The sequence below is a fragment of the Channa argus genome, chromosome 2, assembly GCF_033026475.1.
Source record: "Channa argus isolate prfri chromosome 2, Channa argus male v1.0, whole genome shotgun sequence".
Lineage (NCBI taxonomy): Eukaryota > Metazoa > Chordata > Actinopteri > Anabantiformes > Channidae > Channa > Channa argus.
The window spans coordinates 17,794,712-17,819,840 of NC_090198.1; the positions used below are offsets into that span (position 1 = coordinate 17,794,712).

The window sequence follows — 25,129 nt, forward strand, 5'->3', positions numbered from 1 at the left end:
GCACCTCATTGTCAACTAAGTTGTGCCTCCAACTTCAATACCTAATAATAAATAAATAGTAACTTTGCAACCCATTTAATCTTTATTTCCAAATTAAAAAGCATGAAACTAGATTTGTACAGACAAAGCATTTCAAACTGAATCAAAGGTGAACATTTATCAATAGGTTAAATCATATTTTTTTTAAAACACACTGGAAAAAGTTAAAAGAAAATCAAACTATAACTTTTTTTTCCTCTCAGAAGCATTTGTCTTACCATCACAACCTAGGTACAAATCTCACACCTCACTGTTGTGCCTTATTCAACATTAAAGCACTTGTGGTATTACAGTTAGACTTGCATTTTTATGTAATTATAATTGAAAAAGTGCACTCAAAAACAAATACAGTGGTCTGATTTAAAGAATGTTATGCACTAGTATGCACTAGATCACTTCAAGTTTGCATATCTGCAAACGCCACCTGTGTCAAAGGCAAGATGTGTGGTATTTTTCACTGTGGCTGCATTTCATATAAACATGACGATGTCAGAGCATGTGTGAAAACTGGGTGAGCTACCATATGGGACCGGAGTAGCCCTGCAAGTTCATTTCCTCATTCACCACTTTTGCATATTTAATACTCATCGTCAAGGTCATCATCCAGGTCAGAAAACTCGATAGATGGTCTGTTGTCTTGCACTTCCTGGTCACTGTCCCTGTGGGGAACTAAAATCCAGAAACAATAAGTCAAACAGATGACAAAACCTTCTTACTACAGGATACTGCCATGCACAAACAGTTGGCAGCTGTAAACAGCAATTACAGACAAAAGCTCACTTGCAATAATCAGGATTGCCTTTCAACAAACAGAAGCACAGGTGAGAAAACATTGATCCACATACTTTCCAGATTGTCCATGTGTTCATGAAGAATTCTCACAAGGTTGAATAACTGGGTGAGAAAGGGAAGAATTGTCTCTTCAAGATTTCAAGTTTTCAAAAGCATGTATATCAGTGCCTATATTTGTAGTCCAATGTGTTAAGAAAGCCATGAGCAAACACAGATATATGCTATATAGAATATACCTGTGCACTTTAAATTAACCTGATAATATTACAACACAAATAACTCAGACAGTGCAGGAAAGATCTGTTTTTTTACACATCAGCAATATGTGTAAATCAAATAAGTATATACATTTGTTTGCAGATGTTTGTTCTTACCCCAGCTGCATCGACAGCTCCCAGAACATCAGAAAACCTCTGCTCACAAAAATGCAGCAGCACCACCAAAAAGAGACCGCTGCTGATGAACTCATCATATTCTGACTGTAGAGCAAGAAAAAGACCATTCAGTACTCTGCTCAGTTAGTTCAATCATTATAGACGTAGGTCACAGAAAAACATCAACAAGGTGCCTGAGTAAGTCTTTAAACACTAGTAAAGGTGCTAACACCGTTCTTTTCAAAGAAACTTCCTCATTTGGTGTTTTGGTCCATAGTGTCCCACAGATATTCAGTACGGATCTAATGACAGCCAACACGCCCCACCACGCCCCACTATTTTCATTTTCAAATTTTAGAAGTGCGACAGACAAATAATGATAACAGTAGTCATACTGATAACATTTTACCCTCCTACGTAATCCTACGTAACAGTAACCTGGTGCTATGGGATGCTTTTAATCAATCACCATTTCTCTCCAGCATGCCACATTTATTTTTCGTTATTTGTGTTAGTTATAAAAACACCATAATTAATTTATACCACCACAGTAAATGTGAGTTTTCATTTTGGTTTTACTTGGGTACATTTTGAGATTCAGTTTTCTTACTAACACGTGTGAAATGACTCACTTGCACATGTGTCCTGTATAATTCCTGAATGTCAAAGTTGTCTATATTTAAGCGCAGCTTCTCCTTGCAGAGTTCACATGTTGTGATGGCCTCAAGGTTTGTGCCTGAAAAAAAAAAAGAAAAAAGTAAATCATTGACTTTGATAATGTGATGAGATGTGGTATTGGCAAAAACTACAGTTAGTTAGAGGTCCGAGTTTACCTGAGCCAATTTTAGAACGAAGCCACCTTTTGATGCATTCCTGGTGGACGTATTGAAGACTGCCTGTACAGCGGCAAGGCTGAATCAAGGGGTTGGATTCCTGTTCCTGTACCATTTGGCAGATTCGGCACAGGTCGCCTTCCTCCTCATCGGAATCCTCCAGAAGCAGTCTACAGCAGAATAAACAAATATTTAGATGCACTTCAGAGTACCTGCTTTTACATTTCATTTAAAGTAAAAAAACGTGATAAATTACTAAATTACTTACGCTATACACTGTATTATGACCCGACCATAATACAACACAAGAGGCTCAAAGGGAATGTTACTTATTATCTTAAAATTTCCAGGATCTATGAGGTGGACATGAGCCAAATCATGACCAGACATTTGGTTTAGATTTACTAACTGATGAAATCTGATGCAATTTCAATGATGACTCCTAAAAACACCAGCTTTATAGAGTCCGAATTATTTGTGTACTGAAATGGGAAGCTGATATGGGAGCAGCAGCTGCCAGAAAGGCTCTTGTAACCAAGTTACCCTAACTTGCTAAATTAAGACCTCTTGGACCAACATTGCTGTATTTAAAATTCACAACAAATTGTTATTCATTAAATTCAACTCTGACAGCAATCAATCAAAAACAGTGCTATTCACAGAGCTTAACTTTTGTTTATGTTAAAGCTTTATTTTTAAAAAAGTATTGTCCTCAAATTTCTACAAACAATACCCCATAATAACAACATGAAGAAGTTTGTTTGAAATCTTTGCAAAGGTATTAAAAATGCATGATAGAGTGGCCAGACGGAAACACGCTGATTGAACTCTTTGGCCTGAATACCAAGTGTCATGTCTGGAGGAAACCAGGCACCGCTCAGCACCTGGCCAATACCATCCCTACAGTAAAGCATGGTGGTGGCATCATGCAGTGGGGATGTTTATCAGCGGCAGGAACTGGGAGACTAGTCAGGATCGAGGGAAAGATGAATGCAACATGCTTGATGAAAACCTGTTCCAGAGCACTCTGGACCTTAAACTGGGGTGACAGTTCATCTTTCAACAGGACAATAACCCTAAAGACACAGCCAATATAACAAAGAAGTGGCTATAGGACAACTCTGTGAATGTCCTTGAGTGGTCAAACATCTCTGGAGAGATCTGAAAATGGCTGCTCTCCATTCAACCTGATGGAGCTTGAGGTACTGCAAAGAAGAAAGGGAGAAACTGCCCAAAAATAGATGTGCCAGGCTTGTAGCATCATACTCAAAAGACTTGAGGCTGTAATTGGTGCTAAAGGGGCTTCAACAAAGTATTAAGCAAAGGCCATGAATACTTATGTACATGTGATTTTATTTCCTTTTTTCTTTTTATTAAATTTGCAATGATTTTAAACAAACCTTTTCTCATGTTGTCATTATGGGTTATTGTTTGTAGAACTTTGAGGAAAATAATGAATTTAATCAATTTTGAAATAAGGCTGTAAGAACAAAATGTGGAAAAAGTTAAGCGCATACTTTCTACTATACTTACTGTACTATACTGTACATTTAGCAGTTAACTAAGAAGAAGTAATAAATGCATATTGTGAGGTGAATCAAAGACCATTACCTCTCTTTAATCTTGCGCAGCTTCTCTTGATCCCTATCAGAAATGGATTTATCCTTCTGAGCATCCTGCTGGTTCTCAACATCACTTAATGAACCAACAGAAACAGAAATGTTTTCATATACAGCCACTCTGCGCCGGGTTGAAAAATTATTATCTTCAAGTTCAGGTAATGCTTCATCCTCAAGATTACAGGGATGACCTGCTCCAAAAACATCTAAACCGACTGCTCCTTCTTCTTCTTCGTCATCATCTTTATCCTCCTCTTCCTCATCTTCCTGTGAAGCTTTATGCTCAAGGTCTTCCCACCTTCTAAGTAAATGCCGTGGACAACTATAGCCTTCTTCGAAGCTTGCAGCTGCTGAGTGTGCACTCTCATCCCTGCTGTGTCTTCTGAGGCGAGAGAGGAGGGGAGGGCAGCGGCCACAAAGGGAGGAAGAAAGCCAGGAGGAGCTGCTGCTTCCTCCACTGTTGATATTACTACCACGGCTGACACCAGACTCTTTCCACGATGCCATTCTGGACCGAGCCAGTTCACTACGGTAGCCATCACCGGTTTCCAAGATCGGGGCAAGCTCTGCTCTACGATTTCTGAGGTTACCCATAGTTGTCTCAGGCCCCCCTGTGTCTGAATCCACATTAGGAATCCTTGCTCCCTCGTCACTGTCCACAGACTCTCCACCATTTGATGGACTGTCATCATCAAGGGAGTGTACACTGGAAGACCCACTAGAAGAGTCTTGACTAGAGCACCGTGAAAAAAGACGAGAAAAAAGGCGCCGCGTGGAGCGACGACTTTCAGCCTCACTACCTTCAGGGGCTGCTCGTGGAGGGAGAGTGGTCTCGGGTTTGGCCATGGAGTTGGCACGCCATGGGGGATGGGAGGAGTAAGAGGAGGAGATGTCAGAGGATTCGGAGTTTACCGTTTGTTCCTGAGATGAACGGAGAGAAGACATGCCATTCAAATAACGGGCTGTAGGTCTGTTGCTGAAGTTGTGCACCAGAGAAGACTGGTGGGAGGAGGAAGATGAGAGGTAGCGATTTAGGGTGCTTTCGTTAGCAGTGGAGGAGGAGGCAGAGTAGGCAGTCTCTTTAGGCCGAGCTCCCTGTGCATATGTGGAGGTCACTCTGTCTCTCGGATCTGAAATGAAGGGACAGAGGAGCAGTTTGTATAACTCAGACCAATACAAGTTGGGTAGTGGGAGTGTGCATATTTACATGACAGAATAACCTACACAATGAGGAAGCCGATCCAGGAGTGCTAGTTTCTCTATCTCCCACAGTTGAGAAACTGGGCACAGTTTTTATCTCCTGCTCCCTCCGGGACAACAGAGGTTTTGAGGAAGATGATGATGACCGCGAAAGTAAACGGCGCGAGCTCCATGATGAATCCAATATGTCATTTTGTTTTTCACCTCTGCCTTTTAAGTAAAAGAAGAGAAGATGTTTTGATGTTTCTATGGTTCATTTTAGATACAAGTTAAATTTTGATGGCAATTATAACAATTTGAAAAAAATTCTAATTCAATTCTATATTATTATTAAGAACTATTTTACTGTTTGTGTTTAAAGAAAAACATTTTAAAATATATCTAATGCAAGTTGAAAATGTACCTTTTTCAGTTTAAATCATCACCAATTTTCTCCAATTTCCACTGTAATGTGAATGACTAACACTACACCTGAAAGAGACATTTCTCCATGCATTCACTTTAAGTGTTATATTTAGCTACTTAACTACTAGCTTGTGATGCTGCAGTGACTCACTGTTTGTACATAAGTTTTTTATTTGGCAACCTAATTACACACTGCCAAAGTTTATACTCTAAGAAAAGAGGTTTTGAAGATGAAACACAATTTAGACACAGATGTCCCTGGTCCTGTTTTAACATGATTGATTATAGGTAAAAAAAGAAGTAGTTTTTTTTGCATTGATACAAACATATATCATATATACTGCATATCAGGGGGGTGAATTATGTCCTCCCAGCAGACAATAGGATACAGGTTCAAAAGTGTGTAATTATCCCTTTGAGAAACCATTTTCTAATGACCTTCGCAAGTCTGGTTATATGTACCTCGGTCACTGTTAAGCCCATTAATGGAATAGGTGGATCCTGTAGCTGAGGTGCTGGCTGTTCTTGAGTACAGTCCTCTGTTGCTGTATGACAGTTTGGCCCTTTTAGAATCACCATCGTCATTGGCATTCAATAAACCTAAGTGCCTACTGTAATTCCTTTCAGAATCAGCCTGGAAAAATTAAGGCAGACATCAACAAATAAAATTATATTTCATTAGATCATTTAGCATCAATCAAATCTAAGTTTAAGTTTTAGGAAAATACATTTGACCAGGTTGTATTTTTCTTGGTCAAAACAAATGAGAGAGAACAACTTCAGTACCAGTTTGTTCCTGCTGCTGAGAGAGGATTCAGCCCACGGGCGATCATAAGATCTGGTGGAGGAAGTCAGAGAAGAGGGCAACTTCCAGCTGGTGGAGCGACTGTCAGAGCTGCCATAGTCTCTTGATGAGCTCAGGAGACGAGAACTCTTCTAAGAAGAGAACGTACAAAATGAGGCATTAGTCGGTAATAAGCCTTTGGCAAAAGTGTAACACAAACCTTTTCTTTAAAAATGCAAGAATAAAACTAAGCTAACTAACCAACCAACCAAGTTTTCTGACAGTGCTACAGAACAAGGATTTGATGACTGCCTCCCATTTTGTTTGCATCTCGTTTTCTAATTGTATAGACACAAACGTGGGAGATGCCAGTTTGTTCTTCCAATAGTGTTGCACCCAGAGTGTCACTCACTTTTGTTTGCAAATAATGTACAACTGCATTTGAAGTAACCTGTTCTTTCCTAAATCTTACTGTTTTAAGAGGATAGCTTAAATTAGTGCTTATCTCAGTATGCAAATGTAAAAAAATGGTAGGCAAACAGTTTATTTGGATGTTTCACCACCAGCATTAATTTCTCTGGGAAAAACAGAAACAACCAGAAAGGGCCTGGCTGTACAGTAACACAATCTTCTGAAATATGCCTTGATGAGGAGCAAGACTGAAATACAACTTGTGCCAAGGAATCTAGGCTGTTCTATAAAAAGACATCCAAAGTGTCTGTTGTTGCACCACTGATACATGTAATTAGCTACTGTACCATGGTCCTAAGGGAACCTGTAAGAAAGAGTTTACTCACATGCATTTCTCTAGAATGCCATAGAAAGACAGGTCACTAAAACCCCAAGTGGAACAGAAACTCACATGTAGCAAAATGGCAAAACTCGGGCTCAGTTGTTTTTGGCTGTTTTCTCTAATTTAACAAAATTCCAGCTTTACCATCCTACATTATCAGCACATATCAGGTCTAAAATAACATGAAATCAAACATATATATGTAAAACTTTAAACATTATAAATATCACCAAGGCAAATACGACATGGTAATAGTGTAATCTATGTGAATTCAAGTAGGGGGTGTTCATATGGTTGTTAGCCTTTAGCCTCTTCTTGCATTAATTCTGAAGGCTTTGCCGTTAACCTACCTGTGTGTCAAGGTCTGCCTTATAACCTGACGATGCCCTCGGAAAGCGGTCATTATTCAGGATTGTCTCCCGACTGTACACAGAACTGGAGCCTAGTGATGAGGAGGAGACTGCTGGATTTGATGTATATGATGACCTTGCCGTGGACAGACAAAAAGGAAGTCTGCGAGACCTGGAATCCATCACGGATTGCCTTGAACCTTGTTAAGATGAAGCGTAAAAATGCAAGGACATTACTGATCAATAAAATGTAAAATTATGTTATGACCTAATGTAACTAAATAGTTCCGCTGTGCTATAAGGACGTTAATAAATACTGTCTGTTGTTCTCCACCCAATGACAAGACAGGACATGAAGCCTACACCTTTTAGCACAGACTTTTACACCCTGTAGACCACAGCTTAAAAAATACCTTCGAGCTGCTATCTGTTGAGTAATAAGGCTTGGTAGGGTGGATGTGCTAGCATATCTGATTTGTTGATGAAGCACACGTGACAGCGGGACTGTAAACACTATAACTAGCCAACATACTTCCTGGAGTTGGTGTCAAAGTCACAGGGCTATCTTTGGGACCATGAACTCTGTCACATGAATATGACACTACCAAATAAAACCGCAGCGCAGCTAGAAAGAGAGATGCTTTTTAACACTTATTAAATGCTGGTATAATTTATTATTAAGATAGATTACTAATTCAAACCAGTAGCTTTGTATGTTTTTTAAGCACCTCTGACTAATTATTAATGTGTCAGCTGAAAGCCAAATGTAGGAGGAGAGTTTCTGACATTTGGTGGTGAAGTTTAAGTTACACCCAGATACTCCCGTGGTCAAAGATAGCTCAACAAGCCAACGCCATATCAGAGTGAAATGAACAGCAGTAAATAAGGCCAGATTACAAACAATTTAAACCTTTTAATTACTCACAAAAGTAGATAGTATTTTGGTAAACAAATGGTTTATTATATGACACAGAACAGTTTATTGAAAAGTCTATAGAATACAATCAAGTGTGAGAACTACATGTTTTCGCATATCACATTATGGACATCTGCTTGTTAATACATAATGTTACAATAAAAAAAAACAGCCCAATTTGCTGCTTTTAATTTCTGTGAAACAGGCTGCAAATTACGTTGCATGAATGCTGTACAGATTTCTAAACAACTAATTGTTGTGAAATTGTTTTCAACATTTTAGTTAATGCCTTAACGCTTTTTAAATCCCACTCTTCAAAACACTATTGTTTTCTTTTTTTTTTTAATTAATTAAAACGAACCATTTGTGACTTGAATGCAATATCTCCGCCTACACACAAATCAAACCGGAACATGAATAACACACACACACACAACACTTATTTATGTGGGCACAAAAATGTGTTGTCAAAAACAGTACAACTGCCACTTGGGGTATTTTCACAAACCAGTACATGTTTCATGAGCATTACACTTTCCGCACTTATGTAATCAAGATCTATCTAGAAATTAACTAATCGAGTTTGTTTGTACCATAACTACCTACCATAATACATAATTGCCATGTTGCCTGCTGCCATGTTAGCACATTAGCTAAACAAGCCCAAGTAGTAGTATCATAGGCTTGGCGTTTTGTTTTCGACCTGACCCAACCTTAATTTCCCTGCTTCGTCTTCTACTGGATGTTTTTAAAAGATTGATGTCTCCCTGCCACCAAACCGCAGACAGCTTACCTGACCTTAAGTAATTGGTTACCTAGCTACCTGACGATCGAGCTATGATATTGTCAGCATTCATATAATTACCTTAAATTTAGCTTCAATGTTACTTCCGTTATCGCTTCCTGCTTCAAACACATGTCAGTGTTGTTTTTAAAAAGACGTTAGAGTAACGTTGAAGTTACGCTGCACATTTTTTAACGTCATGCCACAACGACCTAACGTTTGTAACTTAAGCGTTAGGTTACGTAAACGTTAATGTTAGCGTCAAAATAACGCCAACTGCTAACTATCGTCGGCTTAAAAGAACAAGTCTGCGTGTTTAGTAATTATTAGCGAATTGTCAATAAATATTGAACAACTCTCTGGCCTGTGAATTGTCTTATGCAGCGGTAACCGACTAGTTCAGCGGCGGTTTTCCGACGATTCCGCAGAACTGACAGCTCAGTTGACGCTAGCTCTAAGCTAATGTTAGCTGTCGTTAAATCCTATACTTTTACTTGAATATGTGACGCTAAGTTAAACGTTGACCAGTGTTCAGACATTTTCACTAACGTTACCCGCATAAACACGTTAACATACCTAAATTCACAGCACTGTCAGCATGTAATATCCTCACCTCCTTCTTGCTCTAGGACAACAGGAACGATGGCGACTGTGTTGTTGACGACTGTTCTTGTTCCTCTACTTTGATCTGTTTTTTTTTTAGTTTGTTTTTTTTGGGGGGGGGGCAGTTCCTATCCCATAGTTGCATTACCGCCACCTTCCTGAATTCTTGAGCTCCTGCATCTTGATCTATTCACAGTCAATCATTTATACCCTGCTTGCTAGTAACAACCATAGCAACTGTAAATCCTGCTGTCGCTCCTTTGAACTATCCTGAAAAGCTAAATGCTTTTTTTGCTACTGACTTTTGAAGAGTGATTTTCTATATATCTTTTTGATTTCATAATTAACTAGGATGTGTAGTCTTCATAAAAAAAAAAAACAATGTGCATTTCTACTGTTTCTACTTGCATGACACATACTGGTGACAGATCATTAGTGGCTGGGCCTGAATTACTTCTGTTTAATGCTGCTGACACAGAAGGTTAGCTGATTTACAACAACCCCACGGGAGTGTTTTTAGGTCGAGCTTGTTTTCAGGCACTTCATTATCCTTTATGTGCACATGGTTCATCCACGTTTTGAAAAGATTCTGAGCTAAAGACTTAACAAAATTTCCATTACGATTAAACATATTTTGTCATCACTTGAAACCAAGTCAAAGAACACATGGCTTAGAGAAGAAAGTCAGATGTTTGGGTGTAAACATTTATTCTTTCAGTGACTCAGTACTGATACACTACATGTGGGTTATGCAAATAAAAACCAACAAACCTGGTCTTCCAGAAGTTAAGATGATATTACATGAGTTAAACAATACCTGTACTGTGCAGTAAGCAGAAACCTGTGAGAGACATGAACACAAAAAAGGCATCTAATAACTGACATATGGATATCTAAATAAAAGACTACAACTGCTGCTTTTGTTTTGTTTTATTTATATAAATGCACCCAAATCTGTCTGTCCAGTCTGGTAAACACACACACACACACACACACACACACACACACACACACACACACACACACACACACACACTAGTACTTTTGTTTTAGCAGTACGTTTTGGTTTGGCCATCACTGTACACAAGGCTGACGTCATTGCCAAAGTCATGACAAACAGACCACTAAGGGGCGCTGTAGCTCACACATTTCTCATTCTTGGAAGAGAGCGTTTAGCCGCACTATTATTTGCATGGCAGAACTTGGAGTTTGTTTAGTCAGGGATGCAATTAAAACCAATTTTATCAGGTTTAATTAGATTACATTTGATCCCATCATCACAGTAAATCCAGGATTAAGGGTCTTCATATGATTTGCATACTTTAACACATCTAAATAATAGACCTCACATCAGAGATGAGTGTAAACACATATTTTTTATTCATTATGTCTTCATATTGTAGATAAAATAGATGTTATTATATTTATTGTATTTTTATTTATACACATTTATAAACGGTTGTAAAATTAATTTACAAACTGTAACACACTGAATTCATGTTAAGAGTGTGGGGGTCCAGGAAGGTCAGATTGGAGAAGAGAGGGAGCACTGTTGCACATCAGATGCATAATAATGTGAAGGTCAACAAGATACTCATCATGCTTGGTAAAGTGTAGCACTTAACAGACCCAGTGATCCATTGTTAGTCGCATACATACAACAGTGAACAGTGATCAAACCAAGTGTAAATCTACCCAAGGATAACAGAACAAGAGGTGAAGGAGAAATTCAGACCGAAAGGGATAAATATAGGAGGGTGGTGCTGCAGATTAATTGCTGACAAAAAGGACGCATGACCTAGACAAATGAGGAAGTGCAAGGTCTGGTGAGTTAGGGAGGAGGCTGCTCAACCCAATTGCGGGTCTGTAGGGCAATGCCCCCCACCCCACTTTTTCTTTCTTCAGACACATGATTCTGCACATGTTAGAGAGACTACAAGCTCTCCTCCCCCAATGCTGCTGATAGGATGATAATGGAGCATTCCTTGGAGCTGTTTCTCATTCATGCTAGCTATATGACAAGAGAGGAACATACTTTTTTCCACTGGGGGCAGCTGAGATCATGGGCATGTAACCTGAGATTTGCACACAGTGCTCTTCTCTGGATATGAGATGAATATTTACCTGTTCATTCATTCCAGCTATACAAGATGGCACAGCGACATTCTGTATGAAAAAGATTCATAATTATGGCAAATTATGTTTGGATTTTACCTTAAGTTTTTGTTCAGGATTGTTCACATCAGTCAAACACATACCCATTACAATGTGAAAAACACTGTGAAGTTTCAAATTAAGTTTAATATTAACATCTGTATAGGTGCAGAGTTGTTGATGTACACACTTCGCTCACAAAATTGTCTTAGGGTCGAGCTTTAAGTCAAAGAACAACTGCAAGAATGTCTGGATTTGTCCAGCAATGTGTAATCACAAAGGAATGTCCTGAGACATTTCTGCTTTTCCTCTACAAGACCCCTGTTTTCCCACGGCTCGTCCAGGTCTTGAGAATCTGTTTCCTCTTGCCCTGTCTCCCTCCCTCTGCCTCGCTTCCTCCCTCTCTCCACTTGTGGCAACACATAAATACCACAAAGGCTGGTTTATAGGGGAACTACAATACAAGCTCAGTGTCTTCAAGAGCACAAAGAGCAAGAGTCCATGCCTTCTGAGAAAACCTCCAGGAAGGAACATCCAGGTTAAAGTTGTGAGCGTAATCAAACAGAGGATTCATGGAAACAAACAAAACACAGCAGAGTTGAGTGAACTTACTAAGCACACATTGCAAGTTGTTGTCCTGAGGGAATTTCCTATTTTGAGTGGCTTTCAGAAAATCTGTTTTCAAAGTTCAGGTTGTGAAATACTCTGTTGGTGATTATCTCAATAGACAATTTGTTAGTATTTGTGTTTTCATAAAAAGGAAGTCATTTTCCATGAGTTGATGATGTTAGGATGAGTCTACTTTAAACATGGGACTAGAGACATAACATATGTACACATCAGTAGCAATTGTAAAAAAGCAAGGCCACATGTGTTAACACTTTAGGTCACATGTCTGAGGGGCACCATCTGAATTCTTGTGAGTTATTTTCAGATATTCTTCTCTTTGTGTTGGTCTTTTCTCTGTTGCAGTCAGTGAATATAAATCCTATCAGTGTAAATGTTTTATTAAAGTCCACGTGTTGCAGACAAGAGGGACAATCATACACCCGAAATTGGATAAGAACGATCACATTTTCCAATCAGTCACTTTTAGCAGAGCAATGTTTTACCACCTCGCAACCACTAAAAGGCTTTTCCAAGGATTCAAAGAACATTTGTTAGTCTTAATGTTCCCCAGACACAGAGTGACATCTGCCTCCCTCCCTGCATGCCTGCTGCTCTTTGTTCAGAAGAGCACTGAGGGGAGAGCACATTGAAGCCTAAGATGATGTCACCATTGTGATCATTACTGTGCGGTGGTGCCCTATTTTTGACCAGGCGTCACTGAGGGCAGGCCAGAATTTCTGCCTGCACATTGCCAGGAGGAACACTGACCTGCCAGTATTAATTAACACAGGTCCTGTTTCCTCAGTCTTAAAACCATCTTAAACCACCTCCTACTCGTGCACCTCACTCTTTTGTTTACTTTAGTTAGTTTCTCTTCATTCATTCATAAAGTATTGCAAACATATTTATTCTTATTTTTAACCAAACTGGGCCCATATCTATTTCTTACATACATGTTTTTTGTTTTTGGAGTTTTTTTTGCTGGAAAACCGTGTTTGCCACAGAGCAAATGAGATGTTTATTTACTGTTACTAAACCTTAATGCTTTATTCATTGCTGTTCAGTAACTAATCACTAGTCCTGCCCAGCTGTATTAATACTTCAGTTCAGTGTGAACATTTGTGTTGAATAATTTATTTTGCCAATCAGTTAAATTAATTTAAACTCTTCATTATTAAATGATTACAGTAACATTAATATAAATCCACACATTGGTAATTTTGAACTGTATAGCAATTTATGAAATAAGTGTGTATTCATTTACATTTTACTGATAGTAACTCTAACGAAAGAATTAGCATAGAAATAGTGGTATCAGTGTGAATTTGTCATTATTGATATTGCACACACTGTACTGCACATACACTGTATTTATTCAAAATGAAACTTTCAAACATACAGGTGTGACAGGCAGACTGACAGATGTTTGCACCTTCTGACTGTACTATTCCAGATTTCTGTCACTCTTAGCACCCACGGAATTTACTGTGTATTTTTCCCATGGCTTTAATATAGTGTGTGATTGTTGAAGTTACCAATGATCAACGTGAGACTTCACTCTCACGTTGATCTGAGAGGTTACCAAATCATAGGTCAGTAAAGATGCACTCCTTGATTTTCATATTACTTTCCATAATTACATCTGGCTATAGCTTACTGTTCATGTTTCAAAATATCAAACCTGAGCTCAAGGGACTGATGTGTGCTGTTGGTATTTTAGAACTACACTGTAGAACTTTTGGTGGATGCAATCTTAAACAGGCAGATAAATGAAGCTCTTATTATTATGAGAAATTATAAAATATAGGGAAATTTATTTAAATCTAGTATCCTTAACATAAATGAGGTTTAAACGATAAAAGTGCAAGGTGTTGCGGATTTGATTTAGTTTTTTCTAACTAAATTCCAACTAAAAATATTTTTTTAAGATAATGTATACATGTAACCTACTAGTATACTTGAGCAGTTGTAAATCAGATGTAAATCTTGCTTCTAAAGCTGGCATCATGAATCTTGGACTTTTCATATTACATACCAAATTGTGATGTGAAACACACCCTTTTTTTGTCAATACTGTAAAGTGTAATAAAAAAAATAACACCTCAAGTGTTAACTCAGATGTCTCAGCACACAACCTACAATCCCAAATATTTTGAATTATTTTATGCTTTTGATTATAAGGAGCACACGTGCTAGCCAACACAATGTAGGTTCACATTATATCTGCATTTCCATGCATTTTATAATAGCTCTTGGGGTTTACACACACACTTCTACAATGAAAATTAAAGCTTGTTCGATAGATGGAATTTTGGTCTTGATGTACTTGATGTACTGAAAATAGCTCACATGGTATGCATGGACTTTTTTACTCCATTTAGGATCTATAATAAGACCATAGATAGCATGTTGTCTTTTTGTACATTCTAGCTTTGTTTTCTGTGTCTGCTACAAACAAAAGCCTTATTTACCTTGTACACAAATGCAAATATGCTCGCATATTTGTTTCATGGTTTAGTATTATTCTGGCCACAACACAATACAGCCTGGTACTTTCTGTTAAGTAATATATGTTTCACATGTGGTTATGTGTAGGTGTTGCCAGCAGGCAGCTCTTGAGTTATGCATGAAGCAAATCTGACTAGTAATGCATTTTGCAGAATTTCATCCTTTAGCTACAGTATACTTCTATGTGATGAGAGCAGTCAATGTTGTATATTTCTACATCAAGGCAGTACCTTATGTTGATGTGTGTACACACATTTAAAGGAGTGAAGTGAACACATTCATATTGTTTTCCTACATGTGCCACACTCAATTTTTAATATGCTCAATTTGATTTTATTGTTGTTTTGTGTTGTTAAAACACTAATCCCGACCCACAATTTGGGTACTGTACTTTTATGTCCTGTTAACATTTCTACTTAAACATGTCTAATTTTAGTATAAGATGACCTCAAAATCTCAGAAGTTTTGTTTTTTATGTTTTTTGAGAGTTGTCAGCAGACAAGGAACTTAGTTGTACAATTAAACAATCAAAAACCTCTCTCCAGTTTCAACATTACAGTCCTCAAACCTGAATTTAAATGTTTAAATTGAATCTAATCCACTGACTATGTCTGTATTTTCATTATTTTGTTATATAAATTATTTACTCTTATTGTTCCCTGGCATGGTCCTAAAGTCACTTCACTACCTGAAGTTAATTGTGACTCTGACGTAAAAAGTTGGTGCTCATACTGTTTTGATCATGTCAGATTACTTATTAAATCCACTTTCAGCACAGTTTCCTGTAAATAGCAACATTTCTTTTCTAAACTTCTGTTCAATTTTCTATGGACCACTCTGCCAAACGAAGCTTGTCAAAGTCACTGCTTGAAATAAAAAAAGAAAATCTGTCTATAGAAACTGAACACTGTTAAATCTTTGCTGACTGTTATTGCCAATAATAATGTCTGTCAATATGAGCTGAGAAGCTGCTGGATTAGCATTTGACTGTGCTTGTGAACGATAGTTTAGCTTTGCATCACAAATCATTAGTAGGTGACTCAAAAGACGTTGTTCCAGGTCTCCATGGAATTACAACAATGTTTCTTATTTCCCACGTAATGACAGTTCAATGTTGAAGTAATTATTGTGTTACTGTGTATAATAGATTGTGTTGTAAGACTTTGTTGTAAGAAAATGGAAAATGAAACAGTTTCACTGGAGTCAAAACTGCACAACAGTGATAACTAACATAGTGCATGCTTTATGGGTCAGGGATGAAAACCGCAAAATCTCAGTTATGATAATGGAAAAAGTACAGCACAGCGGTCACTTATCTATCAAAGTGTTCATGGTGTCAAAGATTTATGTTAGTTGCAGTGGACAGAAACCAAAGCTAGTTATATGTAAACGATGATAAAGTAATGCACTGAAGCTTGAAATTCCTTCAAGTGTGAAAGTCATTTCCCTTGAAAAAATCCTCACAGCTTCATCTGTCACAAAATGCAGCATAAGAGAAACTGCAGTCACAGAATGTAAATAATATGTGTTTGCCACAGTTTCTCTTTTGTCAGCATCAGCCCTACCAGTGGGGGAAATTTCATGCCACTTTATTTTAAGTTGATTAAATTATATAACTAAGAGCACGGTTAACTGTAGTCAACTGTGTTTAACCGCAGGGTTCCTTCAGAGTGATATTCATATGGACTTGAAGGGAAATAGTGGGTTGATTACCTTAGCTAAATCCCTGCACTTAAGTGCAGATTTAGCAAATGGAAATTTTGCTGACATTCTGTGTGGTGTGTGTACACACTGATGTGGGTAAAGATGTGTTTTTATTTCATTCAAGGTCATTTGGCTTTGCTCAGGTTGGAGTGACATTTGTTTGTGATCTCATTCTTCATGGAGAGACACATCACTGTGGGGCTAGGACTTGTTTCTCCACTTTCCTGGACACAAATGACTCCTCATTCCCAGAAAAGAAATGTACTAATTCTCTCTCTCTCTCTCTCTCTCTCTCTCTCTCTCTCTCTCTCTCTCTCTCTCTCTCTCTCTCTCTCTCTCTCCATCGGTCACACACTGACAACATGTGCACACAGACTGCATCTCCTCATTGAATGACAGTGTGAATGTACCTCATCAACGAATGATTCACTCTACTACTCTGCTATTATTATGATTTCTCCCTTCTGTGTATTACATCATGCAACAGAGGGTTCTGCTCAGTTACGTTCGCCACAATAAACATCCTCCAAGTGCACTCATTTAGACTTTGCAAGGGTTTATTAGTCAAACTTGCATTGAAAATAGGATTTGGTCAATCCTTCAAATAACTGTGTATCTAGTTTAATTTATACGCATGTATTGAAGTATTATTTTTTGAAAAGCTAGCAGTGAATAACAAGGGTGGCTAAAAATATTTGTGTCACAAAAAGACTAGCTAACCTGTTTCCTCTGATGTCTCTGGGGGTTAAATGTCAAGGAGTAATGCATTTTTCACCGTCACATGGATTCCCAAATGGCATTAGGCATAGTTCCACTTTCAGCTTATCAGTGATTGGGCCTACACACTTGAAGCCATTACATTTATTGTAAACCTCCAGTATGAGATAGTAGGATACCAATCAATAAGAGTGTTCATCTGGCATAATTGCTGAATTTTATGTTAGCCAGAGGATATGTGTGTAACTTGAGGCACACCAATATTCTACATATAGCAGCCCAAAATGGTCCTTGGTGCTTTAATCACACAGGCAGGTCAAATCATTGACTTTGCAAATCATTACATCTCACAAGGCATTGTGTTCAAGACTACTGATGTATTGAAAGGATGCGACAAAAAGAAGATACTACATGGAAAGGAAGAATAATTCCAGTCTGCTTGCAGGGTGCTCACATTAATCCAAAACAAAAGATTAAATTAAACTATTATAGCAGTGCAAGATATCGGAGGCAGAGAGGAAGAATAGTGCTTGACTCATTCTATACAGCAGAACATTGTCTTAATTTAATTTATTAGGTGTTTATTTAATTCTTGTTATGTAGGGCACAAAAATAAGTGAGTTGTAATTCAATTGCATAAAAAGACATCCTTAGGCCACTTTTCTTGTGTGTGAACACTATTTTAAGCTCCATTTATGGCATTCAAATTAAACATCTCAGAGTTGCTGGAAGCTTCTTGTGTTAATGGAATCCCACATAGTGGATTGTGTGGGGAGGAGAGCAGATGAATCTGTATTCCCTGAATGTGTCTGGGCAAAAATCAATAAATGCAAGCACAGCTCCTCTGCTTCTGATGGCTGTCCCTGTCTTTGCATGGTGGACTAATAGAAAAATAATAATTAAATCCAAATCACCGGATTAATTTGTTTTCCATCAGTCTCAGGAGAGATCTTTTTTTCCTGTTTCTTTAGTGGCTCATTATACTTTCTAATCAAGACAAAAAAAGTCCTTCTTTTAGACAGACATGCTGTCTCCCTTCCCCCTTCTCTTCCCTGTGGTGTGCTTTCTCGCATTGCAGTCATTGTGCTGGCACTTATTATGTTACAAATGACCGAGGTACGGCAGGCATTCTCAGTGTGCATGCAAAGAGGGCCCACCCTTCTTTGCAGCTAGTGCCTTCTCCTAATGACGATGCTCAGAGTGCCCCCCTACACCACCCCATGCAGCCCTCTCCCCTATTCCCGCCCCCATGTGCTCTCTTTAATGAAGATTCTCCAATGCAATTAAAAATCCTTGCTTCTTGCTGCTACTGTATGACAAACAGATCCACTGTCATTCCTCATGGCCTGTCATTCCTGCTACAAGAGGCGGAGGAGATGGAGAAATACACCAGGGTGCCAGTAGCTAGAGAGACAGATAGAGAGGATTTTGTGTGTGTGTGTGTGTGTGTGTGTGTGTGTGTGTGTGTGTGTGTGTGTGAAGAAGAGCCAAACCCCCCATCTCAACAGGTAATGGAAAGGGGCAGAGAGAAAAATCAATGACCAAAGAACATGAAGAGCAAGCTTATAAAATGGCTTTAACTGCACACCACACGCTGAATAAGGGGTTCTGTGTATCCTCCAAACTCGGGTTATCATGAATGTTTTATCAGACCCCCTACCCTGATCCATCGCTTTTCCTTTTATATTTAATATATATATATATATATATATATATATATATAATTTGTGAGTAACAGCTTTGCAATTGTTGCAATAACATCAGAAACATCAACTTGACACTTTTGGATGCTGTGACATAACAGCAGAGCCAAGAGACAGTGATAGAGAGAGAAAGAGAGAGGGAGGGAAACAAGATACATTTATGGTCATTTATAATGTTTATGAAACATTAATATGAATGTGCCTGTAAACTAACACTCCATCATGCTGCTAACAATGAGTTCATTGTTTGTGTGTGATTTATGAGGTGTCTATAAACTAACAGTTAACAGTTTGTTAATCCCAAATAATACCTGTTAAAAAGGGATACAACCAGTGGTGATGTGACATGCAGAAAGACACACCAGTTGGCTATGACTCTGTGACCCATCCTCGCCAGGGTGGGGCATATAAGAACAGTTGCCCACTCCATCTGCAAAAACTCCCCACCACCACCACCACCCCTCCACTCCACCCCCTTGTTGTTTTCCAGTTGAATGAAATAATCTTCCCCCGTCTGGAAACCCAGTCTGGGTCAGAGGGCCTGCGTTCAGCCTGTTGCTTATTGTGTGTTCAGAAGAGGAGGTAAAGCATACAATTAGGCACAGATGGCTGTCTTTGCCAGACAATGTATTGATCCTATCCTGAAGTAGATCTGTCCCATTCCTGTTTTTGTTTATTAAATGCTTTCTAATTTAGTGTGTGAAAATGATTTGTATTTGTTTGATCATGAATCATCTTCTGAGGGATCATCACTTGAGTAAGTTGAGAGATGATTTTTCCTGATGTAACAATGATAGATAGATAGTGTTACATGTGGAACTATAATATATTTAGCCCTTTAAAAACTGATTTGATCACTGGTGATTCCATCTTTGTCCAATATCACCTGAGAAAATAATCATAATCTATTTTACAATTGCTAATTTGTTATGTTGTGTAACAAGTTAAAACGTCAAATACTATGCTGAAAATAAACTGTATTTATATAGCCCCTTAACAAATAAAGCCACAAAGCAAACAATATCAGGTGTTATTGACATGAAAATTACACAACTTACTGTCTGTATGCTGCAAAACTTTTTGCATACATGTAGGTCTATGTTATGATGTGTTTATGGGTAACAGTGGGGCTACAAATAAGCGTTAATCAGCTAATTATTTTTTTTGATTAATCAGTTAAATGTAAAAAAAAGAAAAGAAAAAGAGTTTAATAATTAAATGTGTAATATAATACATAAAAAAATCCCCAAACTAAGATGACTGATTGAAATTACTTAATTTATTCAGCGAGCTGTAACAGTATATTCAGTTTACAATCAAAGACAAGCAACAACTCGTCATATTCAAGAAGCTCTAACTGGATTTTGTTTTTTCTTGAACAGCAGTTAAAAAGATACATGTTAATGGTGATAGGTGACAAATTTTGTGCCAATTCATTAATCACCAAAGCTATATTAAACACTTAAATCCACCGCGTGAAGCAAGAAATTTAAATCATAATCAACATTATATTAATGAAAATGAGGAAAGGTATCTTAAAGGTGTAACATTTATAGAACGAAAAACAACTGTATGTTTTTTTTTATACAACATGTTTATCATTATTTGTTTGCTCTAGTGGCCGATAATTGCCACTAGTGTATTCCACCAACGACATGATAAATAAAGTTTCTGCTACATGTCTGCCAATGACAATGTCGCATTTAAAGTAATAACGGTCAATAACTGTATCCTTGGTTTTACTACGGCCGCTGCACAAATAATAAGTTTTCTTTGTGTGGCAGTAGTGAGCTGACGTCAGGTCGGTTCCTTGAAGTGGAGCTGAATAAACCTTGAGAAGAGTCTCCTTCAATCTGCTGTTAGTAACTAACACACACACTCACACACCGAGACTCAATTACTGCCCAATTCCCTTCTTTATCATTCGTCCCCGACCTCTTTCATAACCAAAACCGACCAAGGAAAAAAAAGAGGCGACAAGAAGACCAACCCGAAGTGTTAGTTGAACTAAAAACCCACGTTGGAAATAAGTAAAGTGTCGAAACTAAAAAAAGGTAAGTGTTTTATTTCACGGTCGCTGTTTTTTTCCCCATCATAGAACAAGCGACGAGCTGGCTTCGCTTCTAGTTTCTTAGCTTTTTTTTTTTTTAGCTTGTGTAAACTGGCTTACAGATAGTTTGTTTCTGTCGTTACGGTGTAAATTCATTGACTCCGCTGTAGCTATCCCGTTTATCGACAGCCTTACATGTAGTCTAATCCGTAAAGTTTTTCCTCTTTAGCATGAAAACCAAGTGCGTGTGTGTCCGTGTGAGTGTGTGTTTTTCGGTTGCGAGCGGTGACCTGACAGTGAGAATCGTCTTTGTGTCCCCTCTCGCCTTTTCTCTCGCACCGTTTACTCCGGCTTGTTGTATTTGATAACTTGTTTAGTCGTTGATAATTTAAACTTTTTAAGGGCTTTAAGTGTTGTCTGTTTTGGCTTTTATCTGCCGTGTGAACGTGCAGCTGTCGGTTTAAGGTGCGTATTTTCGTGCTGGATGTTGTAACCGTCAACGCTAATGGGGGTGGGGGGGGCTGAACTGCGAGGCGCCGGACTGCCGTTGGTCCTCGCTGTCCGTCCGTTAAAACCCATCCAGTTTAATAGTCCCTCGACGCCAAAATAAAACAATTAGCGACAAACACATAAATATCGCCTTCGCTTCGGATTAAGTTGAACATATAATATTCATTTCTTTTTTGTCCTCGGCGGCTTGAGAGTGTGAGCTTTTCGCCTTGCTAGTCATATCGGTGGCCAGCCTGCCGGGGAGCTGCTGCTGCCGCGGTCGCTTCCTCAAACCGAGAGGCACGCAGGCAAGCTAGCAGCCGCTTGGCCGACTTGTTGAAATTTATCCCTTTGTGTATATTACAATATCCTCCATTTTTTCTGCCCCTTCCAAAACAACAAGCCTCTCGCCATCTTGGTTATTTTAACCCCCCCCTATCAGAACCCCTACCTATTGCCCCTCTCTCTCTCTCTCTCTCTCTGACAAACACACAGCCTACTTTAAAAGGAAATGGATCCACGTTTTTTTTCGCAAGTTTTACCAAAGTTTTAGAGTTGGTAGAAAAAAAATGGCACGGAGGATCGCGACATGTGTGTGCTTCGCAGAAACAAATTGAAGGTGGTTGATATATTGCCAAAGATGATTTGGAGCCTGTTTTGTGTCAAAGTGGAGCAGTTTGTGTTTGCGATCCAGACGGTTGCTTTAAAAGCAAATATTAAGTGAAGTAGTGTCAGGATGGTGGCTTTTTATGGACGAACAGGTGGACAAGCTCGTATTTCGGTACAGCCACAAATAAATGTGTTTGCACCATTTCTGAGCTAATATGTTGTTAAATGTGTTTACTCAGCCCAACTTAATGTTTATATTTGCAAGTGAATGAATGAATGAAGGAAGGAGGAGGGAAGTATGAAAGGAAGGAAGTATATTAATTACTAAGAATCCCATTATGGGAAGACCCGTCAATAGGAAATGTTACTGGATGTCAATGCTAAATAAGAGTGATTAGACGCCATTTACCGGGTTGTTGTAATAATTATTGCACAGTAAAAAGGTAGCCTATTTATTGCCCTTTTACTGAAAATGTTACTGCTTAATTGGTGTACTGTTGTTGTTCAAACACAAGTTGAACTGATGTCTGATTGATCAATTTGCCAAATTGACAAGTTTAAAGCTGTACACATGCATTTCTCTCTTTCTCTCTCTCTCTCTCTCTCTCTCTCTCTGCACGCGCCCACACACGCGCGCGCATACACACACAGAGCACCCCTGAGTCAGTCAGAAGACACTTAAATGTTAAAGAATTAGCGAGTGACTTTGAAATGGTGACCTAATTTAATTTCTGCTCTCCATCTCATTTAGTTATTATTGTTATTATTGTGATTTGTGATATTATTGTGTAAAATTATTGTGTATATTGTGATTTTAGCTCATACATTCACTCTCTTAAGTAAGAACTTGATCTCACTTTTTTGCCCACATCCCCCAAGTAGTTAAGGAAATAAGGGGAAAAGAAAACAAACCAAACAAATGCTTTGAAATGGAAAATCTGATCATTTCACCTCCCACCTCTTTTGTTTGCCCGTTTATTGCTGCAAAGCTGGAGTGCAGAGGAGCAGATGTTTAGCCAAACATGAAGGCGCGGTGCCTCTGCCCTTATGGGGATGGCTCTCCCTCCTCTCACTGCTGATGCATCTACATGACAGCTGCTTGATTTCATGGAGCTGCTAAGAAGCCATTAGTGGTATCAGTGAATTGAAACGGAACAGTGTCTCCCAGTTTCCTACCACTATTACAACTGTCTATTGTTAGTGTCATTTTGTACAAATTTGTTTGAGAATGTGGGTCTGTGTTTTTGTGCACGCACTTGTGTGCTGCAGTTGAAAATACAAACCAACAACAAGTACTAATATATTTGTGCAGTGTGTTTTCCCATAAGTTGAGAGAGAGTGAGCAAGAGCAAAAGTGAAAAAGAGGAACAAATCTGTCATAGTATATTTGCCATGTTTGTTTGAAATGAAAGCACACTGTGCTACCTCAAGCCCACTCAAATCAGAGATGTCTCTCCTTGCCAGGCCAAGAAAAAAACTCTTAACTCTCAGATGAAGTTTCTCCCTCTCTCTCTGTCTTTCTATTTCTCTCTTTCTTTCTCTCTCAAATTGGAATTGTTGTTTTTGAAGAGATAAAGAAGGACTTCAGCTTGACTTGAACATTCAGGAATTAAGTATAGACATAGTTAAGCCCTATTTGCATGTCTACCAAAGTCACAGCAAATGGTTGCTATTGACTAAGCTGATTAGGTGAAATTAAGTTCATGGGCTCTGTGTCTGGGGGTGCTGAATCTGACAGGACTTGGACAGCTTTTGAGAAGACAATCCCATGTGCACACAAAGCTGTAGTCTTTATAATCCTTTACGGTTAAATATAGGGCTCTGTTTTTGTTTTGGAAGAAACCATACATTTTTGAAAATTAGGAAATGTGAGATTGTTCAGGGGCAGCATGGTGGTGGAGTAGGTAGCATTGGTCTTTCACTATAGAACATCCCACTTACAATTCCAGCTGATGGCTGCAGCCTTTATGTGTGGAGTTTGCATTCTTTCCTAGGTCTAGGTTTCCTCTAGGTATTTTGATTGCCTCCCATAATCTAAAGACATGCATGTGAGGTTAATTGGTGACTCTAAATTGCCTATAGGTGGAAATAGTTCTGTGTCTCTATTGACCCTGAGATAGACTGGTCACTTGTCAGAGGTGTACCCCTCCTCTCCTCCAATGACAGTTGGGATAGGATCCAGCCCCCCTGTGACCCTGAGCAGGATGAGTGGTAAGGATAATGCCTAAATGGTGATTTATTAGTTGTGCATGGTATAATAGTGAAGTAATTAGTTTGAGGCACTGCTTTCTTAAAAGTATGTTACATCATCACTTCATATAGTGCATGATACTAGAAAAGACTCTCATTGTGCGTGGCATGTGAGTAACTCATCTGTTATTTCATAAGTGTGCACTTTTAATTTTGCCACAGCACAGCATTTCTGTTAAATGTAACAACCAATAACCTGTTTTTATGAACAAAGCTATATTTCTTTTGTTTCTGAAAAAAGCATTTGTGATGATTGACTAAAGCTTAGATCCGCATTTTATTAACCAAAACTTTTCACCCATGGCAACTGTGTGACAGTCTTCATATAAAGGATTCACCTGTTAATTAAGTAACACGTAAGGACAAAGTAAATGCTATACTAGAATATGCCACAAGTTTGCTTACCCATTGACTGACTAAAGTAATGTTATGAGATGTTAGCAGTTGTACCAAGCATCAGACTCAAACTTACAGTACAACTGAGCACCTAAAATTATTCTAAAATTAAATATTACATTGGAATTCTTGTATCCAAAATTCCAGAATTCTTGTATTGCAAAAATAACCTTATAAATGATATTCATCATAAACTTTTGTGAATATTTTAATGCTGCACATCTCTACCAGTGACTTTGTTGCAGAGGAAGTCTTATGATTACTGATTACATGACTTTACGCTGGGCTATACTATGCACTGCACTCTCTGTGACAAAATAATGGTGATAATATTAAATCCACTAAATGATTAATAAAGGAAAATTCAACTTTGGCATTACAATACTCGTGCAAATGTATCCAACTAATATACTTCTACTAAGGTCTATCTAATGTCTTCAAGAATTAT

General features: G+C 38.4%; 2 protein-coding genes across 20 annotated transcripts in view; one reads left to right on the top strand and one right to left on the bottom strand.

The window, feature by feature from the left end:
- Nucleotides 1-69: 69 nt before the first annotated feature.
- On the bottom strand, nt 70-9,628 carry marchf7 (membrane-associated ring finger (C3HC4) 7). 4 transcript variants are annotated; one of them, XM_067496073.1, is made up of 11 exons: nt 9,503-9,628; nt 7,190-7,389; nt 6,049-6,198; nt 5,725-5,896; nt 4,882-5,067; nt 3,650-4,787; nt 2,039-2,208; nt 1,838-1,941; nt 1,206-1,310; nt 885-933; nt 70-708 (listed from the first exon to the last, which is right to left on the bottom strand). In XM_067496073.1, the coding sequence occupies exons 2-11, from the start codon at nt 7,370-7,372 to the stop codon at nt 617-619; spliced, it is 2,349 nt and encodes a 782-aa protein (XP_067352174.1). In that variant the 5' UTR covers nt 7,373-7,389; nt 9,503-9,628; the 3' UTR covers nt 70-616. The 4 variants fall into 4 exon arrangements, with proteins under 4 accessions (XP_067352174.1, XP_067352173.1, XP_067352177.1 ...); XM_067496072.1 differs by having other exon boundaries at nt 9,466-9,620; XM_067496076.1 differs by lacking the exon at nt 9,503-9,628 and adding an exon at nt 8,971-9,447.
- An 11,091-nt stretch (nt 9,629-20,719) lies between these two features.
- baz2ba (bromodomain adjacent to zinc finger domain, 2Ba) overlaps nt 20,720-25,129 on the top strand; it is a 65,696-nt gene continuing 61,286 nt past the window's right edge. For 4 of the 16 annotated variants that reach the window (XM_067496082.1, XM_067496094.1, XM_067496083.1 and 1 more), the window contains exon 1: nt 22,106-22,207. In XM_067496082.1, the coding sequence (XP_067352183.1) occupies nt 22,163-22,207 (45 nt within the window). In that variant the 5' untranslated portion in view covers nt 22,106-22,162. Of the gene's footprint in view, nt 20,942-21,940; nt 22,046-22,101; nt 22,208-23,954; nt 24,247-25,129 lie in introns of those variants that run through there. The other 12 variants (XM_067496095.1, XM_067496098.1, XM_067496096.1 and 9 more) reach the window with 6 other exon arrangements.

Coding starts and splice junctions, on each gene's coding strand:
- marchf7 (XM_067496073.1), bottom strand. CDS start 7,372: ATGGATTCCAGGTCTCGCAGACTTCCTTTTTGTCTGTCCACGGCAAGG. Junction 4,788..4,881: donor TGGATCGGCTTCCTCATTGT/GTAGGTTATTCT, acceptor CCTTCATTTCAG/ATCCGAGAGACAGAGTGACC. Junction 709..884: donor ACACATGGACAATCTGGAAA/GTATGTGGATCA, acceptor TCTGGATTTTAG/TTCCCCACAGGGACAGTGAC.